The following is a 22,368-nucleotide window of genomic DNA, read 5'->3' as shown; positions in this document are numbered from 1 at the left end:
ATTAGGGCTTTCATTACTCAAAGTGAGCTGGGAACCACTCAGGGTTTTGAGCCCAGGAGGGATGTTATGGATCTGGGTTTGATCAGGCTCATTCCATCTGCTGAGCTTTGAAGAGACTTCAGGGGACCCTGGCAGAAGCAGGGAGTTGGGATAGGCAGCTACCGAGCTGGTCCAGGCCTAAGTGGGAGGACCTGAGGCCTGGAGCCCAATCAGGCCTGAATGAAAACACCTTTATTTACATGAAAAACCTTTATTCTCTGCGATTTTTACCACTCTGAGGCTTAGTTTCCACACCTGTTAAGTGGGGCCGCCTCCTGTAGCAGAGAGGCCTTGAGGAAGTGAAACAACAGCAGAGAGTCTGGCCCAGTAAGTGGTAGACCCTCAGGGAACAGTGTCCCTACACAGCTGACTGAGCCCCAGGACTTTGAACTCCTGCTGGCTGAATGACCCTGGGAAGGTTACTTAGCCTCTCTGGGCTGGTTTTCTCATCTGTGAATGGGATATGACATTGTGAAAGCAGACCCTTCTGCCTACCTGGAATATAAGAAGAGGTATCGAGCTCCCTGTCACAGGAGGTATAGAAGCAGAGGCACCTGGTGGAGGGGGTTACCTTTACTAACAAAATCTAACAATCACTGCATACTTAAGAAACACCAGCCTCTGCGCTAAGAAGTCTGCATTTATTGTTTGATGCATTAGCACTGAGCCTGCAGGGTCAGTGTGATCTCATAATGTCAGCTGTTATCATCTCATTTAATCCTCGAAACTCAGCTCTCTAAGGTAGGGGCTGGTGCCTTTGTAATTCCCAATTGCCATTTTACAGATGAGGAAACTGAGGCAGAGAGAGGTAAAGTCACTTGTCCAAGGTCACTCACCAGCTGGTACCTGGTGGAACCCAGGCACAGGTGGTCTGAATTCAGAGTCCATGTTCTTTTGGTTATAAACTCAGTGTGTTCCCTTGGGCCAGTCCTGGCTCCGCCTCTGGGCCCCAATTTTCTCATTGGCACAAGAACATTTCCCAGCTGACAGCCAGCACTAACTGCCAGCCACGTGAGTGTGCTATCTTGGGCGTGCCGGCCCAGCTGGGCCCCGAAGACTACAGCCCCACCAATGTCACGTGGGGCAGAAGAACCACCCAGCTGGGCCCAGGTGACCCACAGAATCATGAGAGATAATGAAATGGATTTATTTCAAGCCATTTGTTACACGGCAATAGAAAAATAAAACAGCATTCGGCAACAAACATTTGTTGAGTGCCTGCCGTGTACCAGGCACTGTACTAGACACTAGAAGAAGCCCATCATTTGTTTCTGGCTTCCAGGCCTGCTAGAAGCCTTTAACTTCCTCCCCTGCAATCTGAACCAGGCCTGGGCGGGAGCATGCAGCCCCAGGTGTTGTCAGCGAGGATGAGGCTCTTGTAGCTGGGCGGAGGCAAGGGGGGCTGGGCCCCAAGCAGGGCATCCCCCGAGGCACTGCGCTCCGGGTCTTCCTCCTCGGGGTATGCAGGTGGTGTCAGGGGCCCCTCAGCCAGTCGGCAGTGCACGGCCTCCTCGTAAGTGGGGATGGCAACCATCTCTGGGGTCCTAGAGGGACAGAAGAGAGGCTGTGAGCAGGGGGTGGGGCAAAACCCTACTGCACGCCAGGAAGAGAGCGAGGAAGGCTGTAGGCTCCCCAGGTCCCCAGAGACACAGCTGAAGCTTGACATCAGCCGGCCCCTGCCAACCTCAGCTCCCCCGACTCCACCCTCCCTGTGCTATAGTTAGTTCTCCATACAGTTAGTTCCCCACATGGGCTCACCACACCCTCTGTCTCCTCAGGGAAAGTCCTTCCCACCTCCCTCTGCAGGGAAAGTCCTTCCCACCTCCCTCACCCCTTCCCTGCTGGTCAATCCCCACTTGTCCTTTGAGCCTCCTCCGGGGAGCTCTCCTGACCTTCCCTAGCAAAGCTCCCACTCCCTGCTCTGGGTCCCCACAGTGCTCTCCCTTCTGTCACTGCCTTGACCCCAGCTGGTTGTCCCCTAGGGCAGGGACTACTTTGGGTGTCCAGGGATTGATGCTTGGGGATGTTTGTTGAAAGACTGAGTGATGATCGATGGGGAGAAAGACTTCCAGCTTACTGTAATCATCTCCCTTACACAATCTGGAGTTGTGGATGCTCAGGGCAGGATGTGAGACCTCAATTCCCCTGCCCATCTGGATGCTTGAGGCCCTGATATGGTAAGTCCACCAAGTGATCACCTCTGCTTGCATACCTCCAGAGATGGAGCGCTCACTATCTACCCAGTCAACCCTATCTATCTCTAAAGAGCTTGGCTTTCCTGTGACTTTCCCCCACCTCCCCCACATGAACCACCCTGGAGGGACCTGAGGTAGAGACCAGGTCACTTGCATCCCAGCCACACCAATGCTGATGGGAATGAGGCTGGCCCTCGGTCCTCCCAGGGCCCTGGGGGGTCACCTCTGGGAAGTCAGGGCTCCTTCCCCTCCCGGGACCTTGGGGGTGGGAGGGTCACTGATCCTCTGTCTGGACTGCTTCTGCTTTGGGAAGATACTGCCAGATACGGAGGTTGACTAGGTGACCTTGGAGGTCCCCTCCCACCCCAAGTGGCTCGAGGGCTGGCTAGGAGTCGGCACTGGCTGGTTCTCCTCCCTGCTCAGCCACATTCTCGGTGGGAGATCATGGGTCAGTAACTCTATTAACCTAGGCCCCAGTTTCGCCATCTGTAAATGGGGACAATAAGGGCATCTACCTCACAGGACCGTGTGAAGATTAAATGAGGTAATACAGGGACACTTAACACATGCTCCATAAATGGGAGCTGGTAACAACATCTCAAAGGTCTTCATGAGGCAGGGGTGTGGGTAACAAAAGTTATCACAGATCTCCTGCTGGCAGGTGCCACGCAGGCTCAGAGAGGCTGTCACTTGCCCAAGGCCATCAGTTTGGAGCCAGCAGCAAATTAGTTCAATCCATACCAGCCTGTCTAGACAGGGGAAGGCCGATGGCAGGAGGCTGGCCAGAGGACAGACAGGTGGTGGAGGGGTCTTCGCTCCAGTGGTGATGGAGCAGCTGTGCCAGGAATTTGCTGCCCCTCAGGTGAGTACCCATCACCCCCGTGGACATCGCCCTTCTATGGGCAACGTATCTTCTCAGCCCACGCCCACCACAGCCCTAAGAGCAGCCCGCTGGGACCACGTGACCAAGGTCATAGAGCAGGCTGTGTGCCAGTCTGATGGAGGGCACCAGCCAAGAGCCCAAGCTGGGCTCCCCTTCCAGTGCTTTTGCAAACTTCTCTCACAGACCCTCCTCCTCCGGAGCCCAGGAGCCCTGCAGCTGAGAAATCAGATAAGGGGTCTCACCCGCCTCTGAATCCCAGCGTCCTTTGAGGTGAGGGCAGGCAAAGAATATTGCTCCTGGAGGCAGGCAAACTAGGTTCAATTGCTGTGTGACCTAGGCTATGTTCACAGCCTCTCTGAGCCTCTTTCTCCTCATCTATAAAATGAGGATAACAATTCCCATTTTGTAGACTCAGGGAGAGGGAAAAATGGAAAATGCTTTGACAACGCTCAGGAAAATATGGGTGATTAGGCTTCCAGAACCCCACATCTCCTTCCCTGCTCACCTCCCAGACATGCCCCTGCTGCTCCCTACTTCTCCAAGCCCCAGAGACATGACGCAGGTTTTGGGTATGCCTGGGGCCGCTCCAGCAGGCAACAGCTGGCAGGGCAGGGCACAGCTGCCAGCTGAGGTCAGACCACAGCAGGAAGTTTGCTTAGAGGGCAGAGGTGCAGTAGCCCGCATGCCACCTCACCTAGCCAGCTGGGCCCACCCAGCCCCAGCTTGCCAGAGTCATGGTCCAGAAGGCTGGAAACTTGGGGAACATGAAGTTCAGGGTGACCATATTGCACACTTCAGGGGCAGGCCCATTTGTGGTGTATTCTGGAAGTGGCCCCCTGCGGCTGGGTGGGGCGGGCTGGCCGCTGTGGTCCCCATGCACAGGAAGCTCCACCGAGGCTGGGGCTCACCCCACTCTCTGGAGCCTGGTGGGGACATGAGATCTGAGCCTGGCACCAGCTCCTCCACTATTCAGCTGAGTCAAGCAAACACGGTAGGGAAAGGGGACAGGGACCAGGGATGAAACACTATATGCCCAGCACTCAAGCTCTCTAATCTTATTTCACATTCATGACAAGCCCGGGCGTAGCAGCCCTCAGCCATTGCACAGGTGAGTGGAGGCCGCACTTCAACGAAGCGGCAAAGCCCCAGCTCTGTCTGCTTGAAAAACCCAAGCCAACTCCACCCATCACACCTCCCCCAACCCTGACCCCTAATCTCTCCACACCTCAGCTTTCTCATCTGCAAAATGGATCTAATCCTTACACTGCCTCATAAGCAGTGAGGCTCAAATCAGGAGGCATGAGAGTACATCATAAAATGAAAGCGCAGGAAGAACAGCAAACTTTGTAGTGAATACACCTCCCCATCTATCATCTCATCTGAGCCTAACAGCAATCCTAGGGAAAATTCCAGGATTGACAGGGGAAGAACTAGACATGGCGCAGAGAGTCTAAGTAACAGGCTCAAGAATACAGAGCTTAGAAAAGAAAGAGCAGACTCTGAAAGCCTCGTGTCTGACTAGACCCACGCTTTTTCTGCTGTACTCACTGAGGCGTGGGGGGGGAGGGGTCCCAGCAGGCCTCCCATCCAGGCACCTCATTTAGGGCTCACACTTAAGATGGGAGCCCCTGAGAGGAGGGGTTTTGTCTGTTTCATCCACTGCTGCATTGTCAGCACCCTGCGTAGTTAGGTACTCAGTAAATGTTGGTGAAATGCAGGAAGGAATAAGTAGATGAATAAATGAGGAAACTGAGGCCCCAAGAGAGAAATGGACCTGCCCAAGTCATCAGCCTAGAAGGCCTTTGTCTCTAACCTAGAGTTACCTGCAGAGAGCAAGGTCCCTGGGGGCAGGGACAGCTGAGTGGCCTCCCCATGGGGCCCAGATGCTGGGCTCTCAGCAGGAGGGCCAGGGTGGCTCAGCCCCAGGGACAAGAAAGAGCCATTAGCAGAAGCAGCCTCTCCAACATCCAGCCACCCCAGCTCTGAATCTAAGACTTGGTCTCTGAACCTGATGGACCATGAGCACCCCACAGCCTCCTGGGTAGGTTCCCCCCTGGCCCGGCTGGGAATGAAGGCCAAGCGGCCCCACCTGACAGATGCAGCTGTGTCCCGGACCCTGTTGGGTCAACACGGCTTTGTCTACAGACAACACTTACTTTTTGTGCTCAGGCCAGGCTGGGCAGGGAGGGACAGGCTCCAGTCCAGAGCACCCCGAGGCCTGGTCTGGTTCCAACTGACCATTAACTGACTGTGTGACCAGGTAGGTCACTGGTCTCTCTGAGACCCAGGTTTCTCCTCTGAGATGTGAAGGGTCCCCAGGGCCCTGCCCTTCCCTCTAATAGTCAAATTAAGGCCTGACCATTGGACTAAGGGGCCTCTGTTGAATACTTTATTGTCTGTGACCTCAAGGAGTCACAGGCCAGTAGCAGGGACTAATCTGTTACTTTCTTTAATTCAGAATGCATTTTTCCCTCTAACTAAGGGAAGAAGGGTGTCCAGGTCCGAGGCCAGTTCCCAAATATCTGGCTTAGCCCTTAGTACATGCAAATCCAGTGCTTACAGAGTGGTGTGGGGGAATGCACACTTCACAGCCAGCAGGCTCTGCTACTTTTTAGCTGTACAACCCTCACCCTTCTTTTTCTGTAAAGGACAACAGTAATTTTTACCTTGCAGGTAGGTTAGACTGGGGAAGATGTATGCAGGCCCCTGATATGCCGGCCCAGCTGATACTTGGTGAATGAGTAAGTACATAAGAGCATGTAAGATACATGCATTCTCAACAGGGCAAATATTGGTTCTTGGACTCTTGCTGATACTGTGTTTACGTATAAAGCACAAATATACATACAGACCAAGTATGTAGTATATCTGTGGTATTAACATTTCATGGGGGAGGATGAAGAAAAAAATGCCTAAAAAGTCTCCTTAGAGGGAATGATAATGAAAAAAAAGATGAGAAATATTGTCCAAATGCAAGGTTTTGTCTCCATTCCCCACCTCACCCCTGGGCCTTTGTACATGATCTTCTGCTTGCCTAAAACGCTTCTCTCCACCTTATCTACTTGAGGAAAAGTTGACATTTGTTGTGCACCTACTGTGCGCCAGGCTCTGGGCTGAGTTCTTCATATACATCATCTCATTTAAGTACTATACAGGCATTTGCTACTACTGTATGCTGAGCTCTGCTGCCACCTCCTCCTAGAAGCCTTCCTGGATTTCTCCATGTCCCCACAGAACCATGTCTGTCCTCTTTCACAGCTTTAACTACTCTGATTTGTCAAAGTCTGCCTCTGTCGAGGGACTTTAAACTCTTCCAGGAGTGCTGATCAGCCTCCAAGACCCCAGGGCATAGGTAAGGCCTGGTCCAGAGGAGAAACCCCATGAAAATTTGCTGAGCAAATGCATGATGATGTGACAGTGCCCCACCTGTGGCCTCCACCCAGCCCTGCTGACCTGCAGCTCTCCTTCTCCAAGGGCTCCACAGTGAGGTAGTACAGGTCTCTGGAGAGGTGATATGGGTCCCATCGAGGCGGCCCCTTGGTGCTGGCCTTGACAGACCACAGCAGGCTGAAGAGCAGCAGCAGGCCACCTGCACCGCAGCAGAGGAAGCTGACCGACCTGAGCAGGGGACCGGGACCCTCAGGCTCAGGACGTCCTGTGGGCAGAGCCGGCTGGCTGGGCTGGGCACCTGCATCTTCTTCACTCCACCAGGCGAAGCAGAGTGTCCCGGCCACCAGAACCACCATGCCGCTGACCGTCACACAGTAGCACAGGGTGGAGGCCACACGGCCCCTGTCACACATCTGGACACCGAGAAGGAGAGAGAAGAGGAAACGGGCCCCGTGAGAGGCCTGCTGGGTACCAGAGACTGGATTTGAGTCCTCCTCGGCCTGAGGTCACTGTGCAACCTCAGAGGGGTCATTTGACTTCTCTGTGCCTTAGTTTCCTCATCTGTGAAATGGAGATGATGCTTCCAACTTTGCAGGGTTGTTTTGAAGGCCACAAGTAATGTGTCTCAAGTTCCTAGCACCGCACCTGGGACCCGGTAGGGGCTCAGTAAGTGTGGCTGGGTTCACTCCAGGACTACCCCCGGACTCAGAGGCCTCACCAGCCTGGTGTGCATGAGACTCCCCACTGCAGGCTGGGAGGGAGAAGAGTGAACGCTGTGGGGTCCGCCAGGCCTGCCAGGAGAGAGGCTTGCTGGTTTCGCGTTGCCTCACTTCACCCTGGTCACAGTCTTGAAAGGTCAATGCTCTTATCTCCATTTGACAGAGGAAGACATTGAAACTGGGGGTGGATAAAGGAGCTAGTGGGAAAGGGGCATCAAGAAGCCTGAAGTTGAAATTCACGACACAGAGCAAAACTTTGTGCAAAAAGATGTTCACCGGGGCCTTATTTTTAATGGTTGTAATTTGGAAAGAGCCTAAATGTCCAACTATAGGGAAAGGGTGAGTAAACCATGGCATAAACTCTAGATGGAATATTCATGACTCATTTTTTAAAAAGCTCAGCACAAATGTTTAACAACGGGGGAAATGCTTATGATATCTGACATTTGTCAACTTAGTTTGCCAAATTATGTGCACAGTGTTATCTCAATGAGGCAAAGACAAAATGCCCAGGGGAAAAAAAAATAACTGGGAGGAACCCTGGCTCCAGATTATACAGACAGGAAGGGGCTGTCCCCAAAGCCAACCTCTAGGCTGCTGTACATACTGTTCCCTCTGCCTGGTAACTTGCTCGTATCTCCCCTCCCAGCTCAGCTCGGCCCTCACCTGAGAAGCCTTCGCTGGGGACACTTTAAACTTGGAGTCCCCTGGGCCTTCTTGGACCAAGCTTTTATCCTGTCTGTTTGGTTTCTCCTTTGCTGATTGTCCTCACCAGACAGCAAGCTTCCTGGGGGCAGGGTCTGTATAGGCCCTGTTCACTGCTATATCCCCCAGTGCCTAGCACATAGTAGCTGCTCTATAAACATTTGTTGAAGAAATTCTCCTAAATGAGAAACAGTGTTGCTGAGTAAACCTTGTTGTGTGAAAAGCCCCTCTCGCAGTTGGGAGGGGCTGGGAGAGGGGAGGGAACACAAGATTCCAACTGCTACAGCACCCAGCCTCGGAGCCTGGTTTTACTCCCCACGTTACAGCTCACCAGCCATGTCCTGGGGTAAGCCTCTCAACTGCTCCGGGCCTGTCTCCTCATCCGTACAAAGGGCAGGCTCTCTAGCAGGCTGCTAGCAGAACTTACAGAGGCCCCCACTCCTCTTCCAAAAGTTGAGCCAGTGAAGGAGGGGGCTGGGGAGCTCACAGACCTTAGGAAGACTTCAATCGTCAGCCTTACAAATGGGGACTTGCCCAGCCTAATGTGGTGCATCAAATGATGCCCTGCTGTGCAGCCATTCAAAGGCACACTCCTCCGGGAGCTGAGGAGCATGGCAGTTCAAGATCTAGTAGGTGAGACTTTAGATTTCAAAAGGGCATGTTCCCAGATGTGTTTAAAAACATGTGTGTGGGGCTTCCCTGGTGGCGCAGTGGTTGAGAATCCACCTGCCAATGCAGGGGACACGGGTTTGAGCCCTGGTCCGGGAAGATCCCACATGCCGCGGAGCAACTAAGCCCGTGCGCCACAACTACTGAGCCCACACACCACAACTACTGAAGCCTGTGCACCTAGAGCCCGTGCTCCACAACAAGAGAAACCACCACAATGAGAAGCCCGCTCGCCGCAACTAGAGAAAGTCTGTGTGCATCAATGAAGACGCAACGCAGCCAAAAATAAAATAAATAAATTTAAAAAACAAACAAACAAACAAAAAAAGTGTGTGTGTATGCATGTGAGAGAGAAAGAGAGAATGTATACATGTAATGCTCGAGGAGTGGACCCCAATCTTTCTGAGCCTCCAGGCCACCAGAAGCATATAGAAAAATGCCACTTGTAAATTACCTTCAATTCTCTTCCTGTGAATTTGTCTATGGGGCAAGGTCTCCTGTCTCCAGCTCAAGGCATTTTCTGGGGGAGAGAAAAAGAACCTGACTATACTCTTTCCAAAGTCAGACAGCGAGCAGAGGCTGTCAGAAGGAAAAGCTGGAGAAATCAGCTTGGGGGGGAAGAAAAAACACAGCAAATCAATAACGGTAACCCTTTGCCTGTATATTATGGCACTTGACAGTTCCGCTTCATACCTGGAATCTCATCTGACTCACCACAACTGAGGTGGGTGGTCAGGGCAGGGAAAGAAATTCCTGTTTTGCAAATGAGGAGACTGAGCCCAGAAAGGTGAGGGACTTTGCCCAAAGCCATATACAGCTGTGTGTCTCAACCCTTGCAGAACTCACTCCTGAGTAAGGTAACTTAGGATGCTTTTAAATTTCTATAAAAGCAATAGTTCCTCATTGTGGAGAAAAGGAGAAAACCACAGAAGAGAATAAAAATGCAAAATACAAATCATCATTAATGCTGCCCCCCAGAGATGAGCATGATCTGCAAGTGAATGCTTCCTTTCCAGTCCTCCCTTGGCCTGCATAGCTGATGATGGCGGCAGCAGATGTGTACTGGGCATTTACAGGCGCTGGGAACCACAGCAAGCACTTTACAGGTATCCGCCATCTTAATCCTACAACAGCATTATGTCCTGAGGACACTGGAGCTGCGAGGGTGACAGCTCGTCCAAGGTCAGTGCCAAATTTGAACCCGGCCTAGTCTGACTCAAATCCCTGTGTGTGCACAGCTAGATCCATCTGTATTTTTCAGTATATAAAGTTGAGACCATGCCCTGAATAGATGCATTTGTAAATCTTCAGCTCAGGCAGATCCCACTTTCTAAAATGCTCTGCCCTCCTTCCTGACTCAGATGCTCCCAGACCTCAGACAAGCCCCTGGAATTCCCCTTGGCATGTTCTCACTGGATGTTGTGTCATCTCCTTCTGTGTGAGTCTCCCTCCCTCCATGTGGATCCACCATGGGCAGGCAGAGCACACGAAGACCTACCACCCCCGGGAGATGGAAGGTGTCAACGTCCGCTGGATGAAGGACAGCCTGTTCTGTTGTGAGGTGGTTTTCATTATTTTTACAGATCGGGGCTCTGATGGCTTATGGGAAGGCTGTCCTGCCCTAGATTCCCCTGGCCCATTTCAGAGACGTGGTCTTCAGGCAGTTTACTCACCCTTCACAGTAGTGTACCCTGGACCCTGATGGGGGAGGAAGAAAGGGCTCCCTGCCCCGGAGGGCATAACCCCAGCCCTGGGCAGGGAGGAAACTTCTCTAATCCCAGAGAAGTCCCACTCCCAATCTGGCACTCAGTCAGGCTGCCAGGCTGGCCCCCTCCTTCCAGCTCCCTCATATCCCCCCCACCCATGCACCCAAACTCCTGGGGTCCTCTACACCTGCTGCTCCTGGGGAGCCCTCTGTCCCCATTCAGGGCCCTCATTTCACAACCCCCGTCAAGACCCATGCCAAATACACCTCCTCCCAGAAGCCTTTCTGCTGCTGCCACCCCACCTCCCACCAAACAGAGTTATCACTGCCTCTGACTATAGCCACTCTGTTAGCTCTGTGACCTTGATCAGGCGGCCCAACATCTCTGAGCTCAAATTCCTGCCTCCCAGGGGGGAGAAAGTTGTGAAGATGAGATGGCAAGATGGCAAACAGTGACACAGCTTGACAGAGAGGATGGACCCTGGCTCTGACACTGGGTAAGTTACCTAGATTCTCCATGCTTCAGTTCCCTCCTTTGTAAAATGGGCACAAATAATATCGTACTATCCCTGCTACCAACAGGGGAACTTTAGGTGCCAGTTTTCTGTAAAGAACTAAACCATCTGAACAAGAAGTGTTCCAAACCATCTTCGTGTAACCCCGGGTAAACTGAGGCTCTGAGCGCCATGGTCCAAGGCCACCCAACAAGTCAGAACACAGTTAGGAGGAGACTTGGGTGTCCAGACTCTGCTCACCAAGCCACTGAGGTCAAGGTGAAGGGAAGGGGTCCGGGGGGGGTGGGGGGGTTGGATTAGGAGGAGCCGAGATGCTCCCAAGGGCGGGGAGAGAAGGAAGCTTATACCCACCTTGCGCGCAGCCATCGCGCTGCAGGGTCAGGCGTGGTCCCGGAGCGGGGAGCCTGGCGAGCCGAGCGGAGGTGAAGGCATCGTGGCTTTTGCGCCTGTGGGCAGAGCGAACCTGGGAAGGGCGGTCTCTCCTGTCTGCAGGGGGCGCCCGGCGTTAGGGGCGGCCCGGCGACCGTCCCCCAGCCCAGCTCTCCGAGCCCGCAGAAGCGCTACGGTCCGGCTCCGGGTCTGGTCCAGGAAGTCTCGTCCGCCGCCGTCCGTCCCGTCCGATCGTCGCCCCGACCCGGTGGGAGCGGTGCCGAGCCCGCTTCACCGCGCAGGGGCTCGGCCACCGGGCGGGGGCGCCGAGGGGCGCGTGGAGTCCGGCTTCGCTGTCGACTCCGGTGATGATCACCCCCTGGCTCCCGCCCACGCTTCGGGCTTGGCCGACTGCGGCCGGGACCCTGGGCTCGGGCTCAGGGCGCGGCCTGCCCCACCTCTCCTCGGATCTGCGTCCTCGCGGCCGCAGGGCCTGCGGAGACTCCAGGGTGGCGCGGCTCCAGGTGCCGCGCCCGACCTTAAAGCGACAGCGCGACCTGGGCTGGCGGAGGTCGGGGTTTCCCAGCGCGGGGGGAGCTCTTAACCGGAACCTCCCTGGAACTGTCGGGAACCCGCAGTCCTTGGGGCCATCCCGCCCCCACTACTCCACGGGGGCGGGCTTGGGAACCGGACACGAACTCCTCTGAGAGCCATCGGTGCTCAGTCTGAGAGGGCTGTGAAGCCCAGGCCTCCTCACTCCCATTTTACAGGAAGGGAAACTGAGGCCCAAGGAGGGAAAGTTACTTGACTGTTTACCGCATACTCCTTGACAACTGGCTTTTTCTTCTCACAGAAGTCAATCTGACAGCAAGCCCTCCCGGGCCCTCCAGGCCCTCACATCCCCGGGAGGAAGGCATTCTCCTAAATAACAGAAGACATTTAAGTGCTTCCCCAGCCTCTAATCGAGCGAAGTCACTGACCCAGGCAGTGAGAGGCCAGGAGAGGTGGGCTTGAGAGCAGGGCCTCCCACCTCCTGTGTGACCTTAACCTCTCTGAACCTACTCCCTCCTGTGTCAAAGGAGGGCTGAGGACCCCAACTCACAGGTCTTCAGGGATTGAATGAGTTAAGCTGAGCAGGTTAATAGAGCTCAGCCCTTTCACAAGTGCAGGCAGGAGGCAGATTTTACGGACAGGTGATTTAGGAGCCTGGAGAAGGGTCAGCGTGTGTGCTTGTGTGAAGTCTTCTCTGGGAGGGCACCTGTTGTAGAAGGTAGGAACGGGGTGGCAGCATCCAGGCTGAAGGGGCAGCATGTGCAAAAGCTGGGCAAAGTCACAGGCAGGTAAAACCTCGACAATTTCAGGTGGGTCAAAGGGAGGTGGTTCCGGACCAGCTGGGGTCTGGGTTTTGTTTATGTTTCTTCCTGCTGCTCCAACAAGCCAGCGGACTGGGCGGATTCCCCTCAGCCATGGCCAAGGATTCCCCACTGAGCCGGTGGCGACCAGCTCCCCTCCCAGCCCAGGGACACGGGAGGTCAGAGCAGCCTGTCCAGTGGAGATCTGAAGCTCAGAGAGGGGAAACCACGGTCTCAGAGTCACAGAGCAGGTCAGCGGCAGGGCCCAGGCCCCCAATTTTTAAATTAAAAAATTTTTAAATTTAAATTTAATTTAAATTTAATTTAATTAATTTAATTTAATTTAATTTAAATTTTAAAAAAATTTTTTTTCCTTGTCTCTGAGGAAATATGCCACCTGAGAGTTTTAGCATTCTCTAGGCACCGACTCCTCTGACCGGTGAGGTCCTTTTACATGTTATCTCATTTCATCTTCACTGTGTGTGTGGTCTATGTAAGCGTTCCCATTTTACAGACAGAAAACTGAGGCTCAGATAGGGGCAAAGGCCTGTGCAAGTCTAAAGAACTCACAAGCGGCTGAGCTGAGATAGGGATCAGGTAGACCTCAAACCAGGACCTCCTTCAGCTTTGCTCTGCTTAATCTGGAGGTGGGGACAAGCAGCCTTCTCGGTGCCCTTGTGGGCCTGCTCAGGGGGGATATGAGTGAGCATCTGGAGGCCGTGAAGCTGTCAGCTCCACCCATTTCTCCAGGGTCAGGCATCCATGCCGGTGTGGGCCCCTCACTGATCCAGACTCTCCTTCCCCAGGGTCACAGGTCACAGGCTGATAAGGTTGAGATCAGGGCCTGGGCACACACCTGACCCTGCTGGAACCCGAGTCCCCTGACCCAGGCTGGACACTCACGCCCTGGAGGTGGCGGCCTGGTTGTAACTTCTGTCCTGACTCAGCCACTTCCAGGCCGGAAGATTCTGGCCACGTCCTTCTCTTTAAGCTGCTGTTTCCTTGTCTATAAAATGGAGACAATGGTACCTTCTTCCCAGGGTAGCTATGAGGGCCTAATAATTTAGTAAGACCTTATCCATGAGGAGCTGGCCTGGGTATGCTCTCGCATTACACCATGGTTCAGTTTGTGAATCTCCCCTAGTTGATGGGGACCACCCTGAGGGCAGGGACCAGATGTGACTTGGTGCAGGGCCCAGCCAGACCCAGCAGGGCCAGGACCAGAGGAGACTGGGACTGGGTGTTGATTCGCACCTGAGGATCTGGTCCAGTTCTTCTGGCTCCATCTTCCTCTTCCCCACTTTTGGGGGCTCTGGTCCAAGCCTCCGAAGTCTGCCATGATGCCCAGGCACTGTGTGGACCATGCAGGCTTGGGAATACTTGTAGGTCCTTTCTGAACAATCAGCCTCAGGCTTTCCCTGGCACCACTGGGCAACTCAGAGCAGAAAATCGGTCACCAGCCTTTGCCTCCAGGTGTGGGGGAGGGGACTACCACTTGCACCCACTTACTGGACGTCACCAGTCAGTGCTTTTCCCATTTAATTGTCACTTCAGTCAATTCATCAAGGCTGAGAGAGAAATATTGATACCTTCTCAGGGTCACACAGCTGATAAGTGGGGGGCTGGGAGTGGGGAGTGGCAGAGCAAGTGCTGAAATCCACATCGGTCTGAATGTTCCACACCCACATATACTTTTCCTTTTTTGCCACACCGGCCCTTCCTCAGTTACAACCTGGGCTGCTGCTACCCAGGATTCTGTTGGCAGAATCCTGGTCCTTGTGATTGTAGGATTAAGGCCCATTTTCCCCCTGGTGGGGACTGTTCTCAGCTCTCAGAGGCTGCTTTGAATTTCTCTGCCTTTTCTGCTACCAGTGGAAGAAAAGTCTGCTTTTAAAGGGTTCCTGTGATTAGGTTAGGCCCACCCGTCTCTCTATCTTAAGGTCAGCTGATTAGTAACCTTAATTACATCTGTGAAATTCCTCTTGCCATGTAACCAGAGGGCAAAGGTTATGAGGGCCATGGGAGAATTCTGCCCATTACAGGTTCTGTACGAGGGAGACAGAGCATGTGAGCTATAAACCCTCTCGTTACAGGATCATGCCCTCCGTGCCAGGTGCTGGACACAGAGGGCAGGACACATGGAGAGGCAGTGTTCACAAAGAATTAGGATACAAGCCAGACTGTGGCAAAAGCTTGTCTTTGAATGCCCCAGGATTTCTAGGTGGACCAACACAGAGGTGTTGCAGAGGTGGCATTTGAGCTGAGCTGGGATACAGGTAGGATTTCAACAGGCAAAGAAGGGGCTTGGACTGGGGGTAGGGAAGGACCACCTGCTCAAGGCACAACACTGATTACCAAAGGTTACGGCATTCTTGTGTTGACATATTTTTAAGCTTTTGTATAAACAAGCCTATTAAGGATTATCAACAGACTAAAAGTTAGCATCCATTAACTATCTACCAAATACAAGATGCTGTGTTAGGTACATTGTATACTTAGGTCATTTAGTCCTCCAAGAGCCCTACATGGTAGGAATTTTTTAATAGCTTTATTGAGATACCATTCATATACCATAAAACTCACCCATTTAAAGTGTACAATTCAGTGGCTTTTAGTATATTCACAGAGTTGTGCATCCATCACCATAATCAATTTTAGAACATTTTCATTCCCCCAAAAGAAACCCTGTACCAGGACTTCCCTGGTAGCACAGTGGTTAAGAATCCGCCTGCCAATACAGGGGACATGGGTTCGAGCCCTGGTCCAGGAAGATCCCACACGCCACAGAGCAACTGAGCTCGTGTGCCACAACTACTGATCCTGCACTCTAGAGCCCTCGAGCCACAACTACTGATCCTGCACTCTAGAGCCCTCGAGCCACAACTACTGAGCCCTCAAGCCACAACTACTGAACCTGCACAGCACAACTACTGAAGCCTGTGCACCTAGAGCCCGTGCTCCGCAACAAGAGAAGCCACAGCAATGAGAAGCCCGCGCAACACAACGAAGAGTAGCCCCCGCTCGCCGCAACTAGAGAAAGCCCGTGCACAGCAACAAAGACCCAACACAGCCAAAAATAAAATTAATTAATTAATTTAAAAAAATTCTCTCTCTCTCTCTTTAAAAACAAAAAAGAAAGAAACCCTGCACCCCTTTACCATTATACTCCTAATTCCTCCATTTCCCCCAGTCTTAGGCAACCACTGATCTATTTGCCCATTCTGGATATTTCATATGAATGGAAACGTATAACATGTGGTCTTTTGTGTCTGGCTTCTTTCACTTGCATACTGTTTTCAAGGTTCATCCATGTTGTAGCACGTAGCAGTACTTCATTCCTGTTTATTGCCAAATAATATTCCATTGTATGGCTATAGCACATTTTGTTTACCTATTCATCAGCTGATGGGCATTTGAGTTGTTTCTCCTTTTTGGATATTATGAATACTGCTGCTGTGAACATTGGTGTACAAATTTTTGTGTGGACATATGTTTTCATTTCCCTCGGGTGTACAACCTAGGAGCCAACTTGCTGGATCATATGGTAACTCAATATTTAGCCGACTGAGGATAAAGTAGGAATTTTTATCTCCACTTTAGCATTGAGGAAACTGAGGCTCAGAGAAGTTAAAACAGCCACCCAAGATCAGAGAAGAGAGCAGGTTTAAACTCAGGTCCATCCAACACCAAAGCTCTCTATCTCCTGCCTCTGGATAAATATATAAAATAGTACACAGGTCTCTTTTAACCATTCCCCTCTTAAAATATGGATTTCTTGGATAGGGTGGATAGGGATCTTTCTCGGTTTTATCTGATATGTCCAAAAAGTTCCAGTGCCTCAAAGAGGCTAGACACATAGTAGATGCTCAATACACACTTGTTAAATGAAGGGCAGAATGAATAAGTGTAGATGATCTGAAGGCGGGTGAGTGGGGTTGTGGGAAATTTTCAAGATTCCAGACTTGGTGCCAGGATGAAGTTTTCAGATTCTGGGAGCCGCCTCGAGCCACCCTACAAGGGACGTGCTCTCCCCCTGCAGTCAACCTTGAAAGGCCGTTGTCTCTGGTGGCCCCCTGGGTTCTTGGAATTCTGTGCCTGGGAGATAGTCTATTCATGGAGAGGCAAGGAGCTGCGTCCTCTGAGTTCATGTTCTGAAAAAGGAAACTGCTGTCTGTGGGTAAGAAAAGGATTAGAACCTCAAGGCCTCAGCTTCCTTGGAAGGCATTTTCTGCCCAAGTGAGACGGCCCCGGGCTCTTCTGGGGCCTCTGTTCTGGGCGGGCTGAGACTGGGCCAGCAGCCCTAGAGCACGGGGGAGATCCTCGCCAGTCAGGGGAGGAAATCTTGTCTGGGAACTGAAACAAAGGTCTGTGGATGCAGGGCTGGCGGCAGCCTTGACTCCAGGGGTGACCTCTGGGAACAGACACGTAAAAGGATGCAGATTCTGGGAAAGAGCCAGCTCTTCCCAGAGATCCCGAGAAAGATACAGCAAGCCCTCCTGTCAGTGGGGAGAATGATTCTCAATGTGCTGAGGTGGGGCGTGAGGGAAGAGAGCTGCCCTCACAGACAGGAGGGGCTGGTCTGGGTCCTGACTGTGACTTGTGGCCTTGGCCAAGTCTCTGTCCCCTCTCAGCCTCCCGTTGCCCTACCTGTAAAAAGTTGGGAGTCCTTTCTGGCTCTGGGACTCTATTCCGAGGCTTAATTTTCTTTCTTCTTCTCCTCCTTCCTCCTCTGAATTGGACTCACTAATTCCATGCCAAGTCTAATAGAAATCCTAGACTCTGTTCATAGAGTCAGCGCTTTCTTTGCAAGTATATAGAGGCTCTTCTGGAATCATCTCCCTCTAGCCCAAGATTTCTTTTTCTTCTTTTTTTCTCTTTTAATAAAGATCATACTGTTTTATTATTTTTTTAATATAAATTTTATTTATTTATTTATTTATTTATTGGCTGCGTTGGGTCTTCGTTGCTGCACGCGGGCTTTCTCTACTTGCGGCGAGTGGGGGCTCTCTTCGTTGTGGTGCACAGGCTTCTCATTGTGGTGGCTTCTCTTATTGCAGAGCACAGGCTCTAAGCGCGGGCTCAGTAGTTGTGGCGCGTGGGCTCAGTAGTTGTGTCACGGGCTCAGTAGTTGTGGCTCACAGACTCTAGAGCGCAGGCTCAGTAGTTGTGGCGTGTGGGCTCAGTAGTTGTGTCACGCAGGCTCAGTAGTTGTGGCTTGAGGGCTCTAGAGTGCAGGTTCAGTAGCTGTAGTGCATGGGCTTAGCTGCTCCGCAGCATGTGGGATCTTCCCAGACGAGGGATCAAACCCGTGTCCCCTGCATTGGCGGGCAGATTCTTAGCCGCTGTGCCACCAGGGAAGCCCTAGCCCAGGATTTCTGAAGTGCACCATTTCCTGCCTCAACTCCTACCTCCTGTGCCAACCCAACCCCACTCAACCAATGCCTGACGTCCCATAAGAACCTCCCCCTCAGCCCGTTCCAACCAAAGCACCACTTCCCTCCTAAGATGCTCTGTCTCCCGTGGTAAGTGCTCAGTGAATTCACCCAAACAAGGGCACCAGCTGCAGCAAATCAGTCACTCACTACCCTTTCTGGGTCTGGTTTATCAACAGTTCAATGAGCGGTTGCCCTTGACAGTAGCTAAGGCTGCTGACGGGCCTGAATGCTATGATTTTACTCTAAATCTGTTGTTAGCCTGCAGAGTGACCCTGGCCAAGTCATTCTTCTCTTTGACCTCAGTTTCCACATCATTAATTGAACAGACTGGACCAGATAACGTTTTGGACTAGGGGAGGGGGAAAAAGCACTGACAGTGGAGGCAGGAGATCTGGCTTCACTAAGTCATCAGTTCATCTTGTCACCCTGGACTGGTTCCCAGGCTGGGTCACCGTTTCCCCTTAGGTCAGATGGGGAGGGTGGCTTACCTGCTCTCCCAGGGCCCCTCCCTCCCTGTCCTTGACATTCTGGAACTCTGGGACCAGGTCCCTTAAATCATTTAGCTAACAACTCCTGGATGTGTTCGTCTCCTCTCATCACTCTGGAAGCTTTCAGATTGTTCTTTGGAACAATTGAAGGCCCCTTAATCGCTGTGGGTCCCCTGACAGCTGGAGAAAACTTGGCAAGCAGGAGCTTATATTCCATTGTTTTAAATAGGAAAATTAATATTGTGTTCAGAGCCCACCTAAAAAGCCCAATTAATTTTCTGAGTATCACTAAAACACTCTTGGACATCTATTTAACAAATCACTAAGGATTTCTACATAACATGAAGTATATAATCTCTGTTTAACATGAAGTACTGGATGTTCTTAACGTGCAATGATCCTGTAAAGTATTGGGTACACATTTTTGTTTCTTTCAATAACATGTACTGTAATGTAAATTATAAGGAAATGATATATTAAAATGATTCCAATACAAGAACCATTTAGCATAATAGAATAAATAAGTAAGCCAATTTGAATAATCACACTAACTGATAGGAGAGTTACCTGAGTGAGGTGCAGGGTGAGAGGGGGAGTTGGCGGCTGTAAGTGGTGGGTGAGGGTGCCTGAGGTCAGTGTGTGTTCACAACCAAGGAACCAGTGGACGCTGTTCTCTTCTTGACACTTCAGGCTCAGGAAGTGAATGGCTGTGACCCAGTATCTGAAGCCATAGATGAATCGTTGAGATAAAATAAATCAAAGTGGACATCTGCTTGCTTTTCCTTGGCTTGCAGTTATAGAGCTCTGGGGACCGTGCTCTCTTTGCTGAATTTTTAAATGTGATACATCTGCTTGTGTCATGACCACACACCTGTAATCCCAATCACTTTGCCTGCCTGACACAGGCATGGCTGAGTAGCAGAGGGTCATGGCCAAGCTCATCCCATTTACGTGCCCCTGTTCTCAACACCCATTGTCCCTGTGCTCTTTCTGCTAATGAAGGCAGCCACTTAGGCTCACCCACTTTCGTCCCAGGCTTTTCCATTTTCTAGAAGGTATTTTCACTGAAAATGTGAGGAAGATGCTAGCAATAATGCCTAGCACATTTGCACAAGGCACTAAAGGGGTGTGCTCCATGGAGAAAAGACTGAAGCAGGACTTCGGTACAACCACATGATCTCACTGGGGCTCGACCGTGACTTAAATGCTCTCTCCAGTGCAGAGGCCAGGTCATTAGGCAGATATTCATTTAGGGCTGTAAATGTTGGGTAATGGTTTTGCGAGTCATCATCATGATTATCTCATTCAGATAATAAGAGTTCAGATGGCAAGGGATACCTGAACTTTATTGGTTATTTGTAATTCCCACAACTGTTCTGCAAAGAAAGTAATCGTTATTCCTGCTTCACAGATGGAGAAATTCAGAGGGTCGAATTAACCAGAATGGAATCACAACCTGTCCTACACTCAGTCCCTGTTCGTTCCACCCACACGTGGCCCTGCACACCGGGCCCTGCTCCTCCTCTTCCCCATCCCCTTTGGGGAATGTTACCTTTGATCTCTCCTGTGGCCCTCTTTTTCCACCCCCACTAATCCCATGTCCCCGGTGGCCCCCTTCTCTTCCCAGCAAGCACCGATCACTACCTGCCTAGTCCTGTGCTTCTTCGCCAAGTGTGTCCTGGCTTCCTCTTCTCCACCACCTGCACAGGAGTGCACCGCCACCCTGGAGAAGGACCATACGGCCCGGCGCCGCCCCCCACAAGCCCTGGGCAGGGGTCTGTGACCCTCACCCCCTTTGGTGACCAGATGTCCTCTGACCACACTGGACTGAGCACAGCATGCTTTGGCCCTTTCTGCGTTGTCCTAGACAACCTGGTTCACTGCCATGGCTTCAGTTACTACTGGGTGAGCCAAAAGGTGCGTTCGGTTTTTTTCCGTAAGGCGGCTCTAGTAGCACTTAGTTGTCTTTAACTTCATTCGAAACAATTTTGTTAGATTGTATGTGACAGCTGTCATATCAGTGTGCATTAAAAAAAAAAAGACTTATCAAAATTGCTGAATTTTTGTGTAGCCATTTTAATATTGAAGATGGAAGAGAAAAAGCAACATTTTCAGCATGTTATGCTTTATTATTTCAAGAAACGTAAAAATGCAACTGAAATGCAAAAAAAGATTTGTGCAGTTTATGGAGAAGGGGCTGTGACTGATCGAGCCTTGTCAAAAGTGGTTTGTGAAGCTTCGTGCTGGAGATTTCTTCCTGGATGATACTCCACGGTTGGGTAAACCAGTTGAAGTTGACAGCGATCAAATCGAGACATTAATTGAGAACAATCAACATTCTACCACGTGGGAGACAGCCAACACACTCAAAATATCCAAATCAAGTGTTGAAAATCCTTTGCACCAGCTTGGTTATGTTAATTGCTTTGATGTTTGGGTTCCACGTAAGTTAAGCGAAAAAAACCTTGTTGACCATATTTTCGCATGTGATTCTCTACTTAAATGTAATGAAAATGTTCTGTTTTTAAAACAAATTGTGACGGGCTATGAAAAGTGGATACTGTACAATAATGTGGAATGGAAGAGACCATGGGACAAGCGAAATGGACCACCACCAACCACACCAAAGGTCGGTCTTCAGCCAAAGAAGGTGATGTTGTGTATATGGTGGGATTGGAAGGGAGTCCTCTATTATGAGCTCCTTCCGGAAAACCAAACGATTCATTCCAACAAGTACTGCTCCCAGTTAGACCAACTGAAAGCAGCACTCGACGAAAAGCGTCCAGAATTAGTCAACATAAAACGCATAATCTTCCATCAGGATAACGCAAGACCGCATGTTTCTTTGATGACCAGGCAAAACCTGTTACAGCTTGGCTGGGAAGTTCTGATTCATCCACCATATTCACCAGACAATGCACCTTCGGATTTCTATTTATTTCGGTCTTTACAAAATTCTCTTAATGGAAAAAATTTCAATTCCCTGAAAGACTGTAAAAGGCACCTGGAACAGTTCTTTGCTCAAAAAGATAAAAAGTTTTGGGAAGATGGAATTATGAAGTTGCCTGGAAAATGGCAGAAGGTAGTGGAACAAAAGGGTGAATACGTTGTTCAATAAAGTTCTTGGTGAAAATGAAAAATGTGTCTTTTATTTTTACTTAAAGAACCAAAGGCACCTTTTGGTCCATCCAATACTTCTAAGCAGATAAATCTCCATATGCAGCCTAGAACCTCCCCTCTAAGCCCCAGATCCCCGGCCCTGGATTTCCAACACCACGTGGCCATAACCTGAGCATCCTCTTGAGGTCCCAGCGCCCATCCTCATTCCCTCTCCTCCTTCACCCTCCACATCTCATCAGTAACCATGTCTGCTGATTCTGCCTTGGAAATATATATGTTTCATCCTCATCCCTCTCCTCCCCACACTGAGACTGCCAGCTCTACCCCAGGCCTCCTCATCACTCCCCGAGACCCTGCATCAGCCTCCCTGCTGGCCCTGCCTCCTCTGTCCAGTTCATGCCCCTCGTGGCAGCTAGAGTTTCCACTCTGAACTCTATTCTGATCATGCCATCCCCCTCTGCTTGAGATTCTTTAGTTTGTCAGAAACTCAATGTGATTAAGGTTAGGCAAGAATCAACTTAGGGACTTTCCTGGTGGTCCAGCGGTTAGGACTCTGCACTCCCAATGCAGGGGGCCTGGGTTCAATCCCTGGTTAGGGAACTAGATCCCGCATGCTACACCTAAGTGCCTGCATGCCCCAACTAAAAAGAATCCGCATGCTGACACTTAAGATCCTGCATACCGCAACTAAGACCCGGCACAGCCAAATAAATGAATAAATAGATTAAAAAAAAAAAAAAAAGAATCAGTTTAATGTTAGGACAGTGGACCATCTCAAGTAACC

General features: G+C 51.0%; 1 protein-coding gene and 1 long non-coding RNA gene across 4 annotated transcripts; one reads left to right on the top strand and one right to left on the bottom strand.

Annotated features, from left to right (window-relative positions):
* Positions 1–1,165: 1,165 nt before the first annotated feature.
* TMEM61 (transmembrane protein 61) lies at positions 1,166–11,839 on the bottom strand. 2 transcript variants are annotated; one of them, XM_007164391.2, is made up of 4 exons: positions 11,172–11,839; positions 9,055–9,120; positions 6,571–6,920; positions 1,166–1,583 (listed from the first exon to the last, which is right to left on the bottom strand). In XM_007164391.2, the coding sequence occupies exons 3-4, from the start codon at positions 6,918–6,920 to the stop codon at positions 1,337–1,339; spliced, it is 597 nt and encodes a 198-aa protein (XP_007164453.2). In that variant the 5' UTR covers positions 9,055–9,120; positions 11,172–11,839; the 3' UTR covers positions 1,166–1,336. The 2 variants fall into 2 exon arrangements, with proteins under 2 accessions (XP_007164453.2, XP_007164452.2); XM_007164390.2 differs by lacking the exon at positions 9,055–9,120 and having other exon boundaries at positions 11,172–11,838.
* LOC130705554 (uncharacterized) lies at positions 9,933–21,587 on the top strand. 2 transcript variants are annotated; one of them, XR_009005831.1, is made up of 3 exons: positions 9,933–10,161; positions 10,716–10,802; positions 20,092–21,587. It is a non-coding gene; the product is annotated as an uncharacterized LOC130705554 (long non-coding RNA). The 2 variants fall into 2 exon arrangements; XR_009005832.1 differs by having other exon boundaries at positions 10,659–10,802.
* The last annotated feature ends 781 nt before the right edge of the window (positions 21,588–22,368 follow it).

This window comes from Balaenoptera acutorostrata, chromosome 1 (assembly GCF_949987535.1).
Source record: "Balaenoptera acutorostrata chromosome 1, mBalAcu1.1, whole genome shotgun sequence".
Taxonomy (NCBI): domain Eukaryota; kingdom Metazoa; phylum Chordata; class Mammalia; order Artiodactyla; family Balaenopteridae; genus Balaenoptera; species Balaenoptera acutorostrata.
The sequence above is the reverse complement of the archived record's forward strand: the minus strand, read 5'-3'. Positions and strand labels throughout refer to the sequence as shown.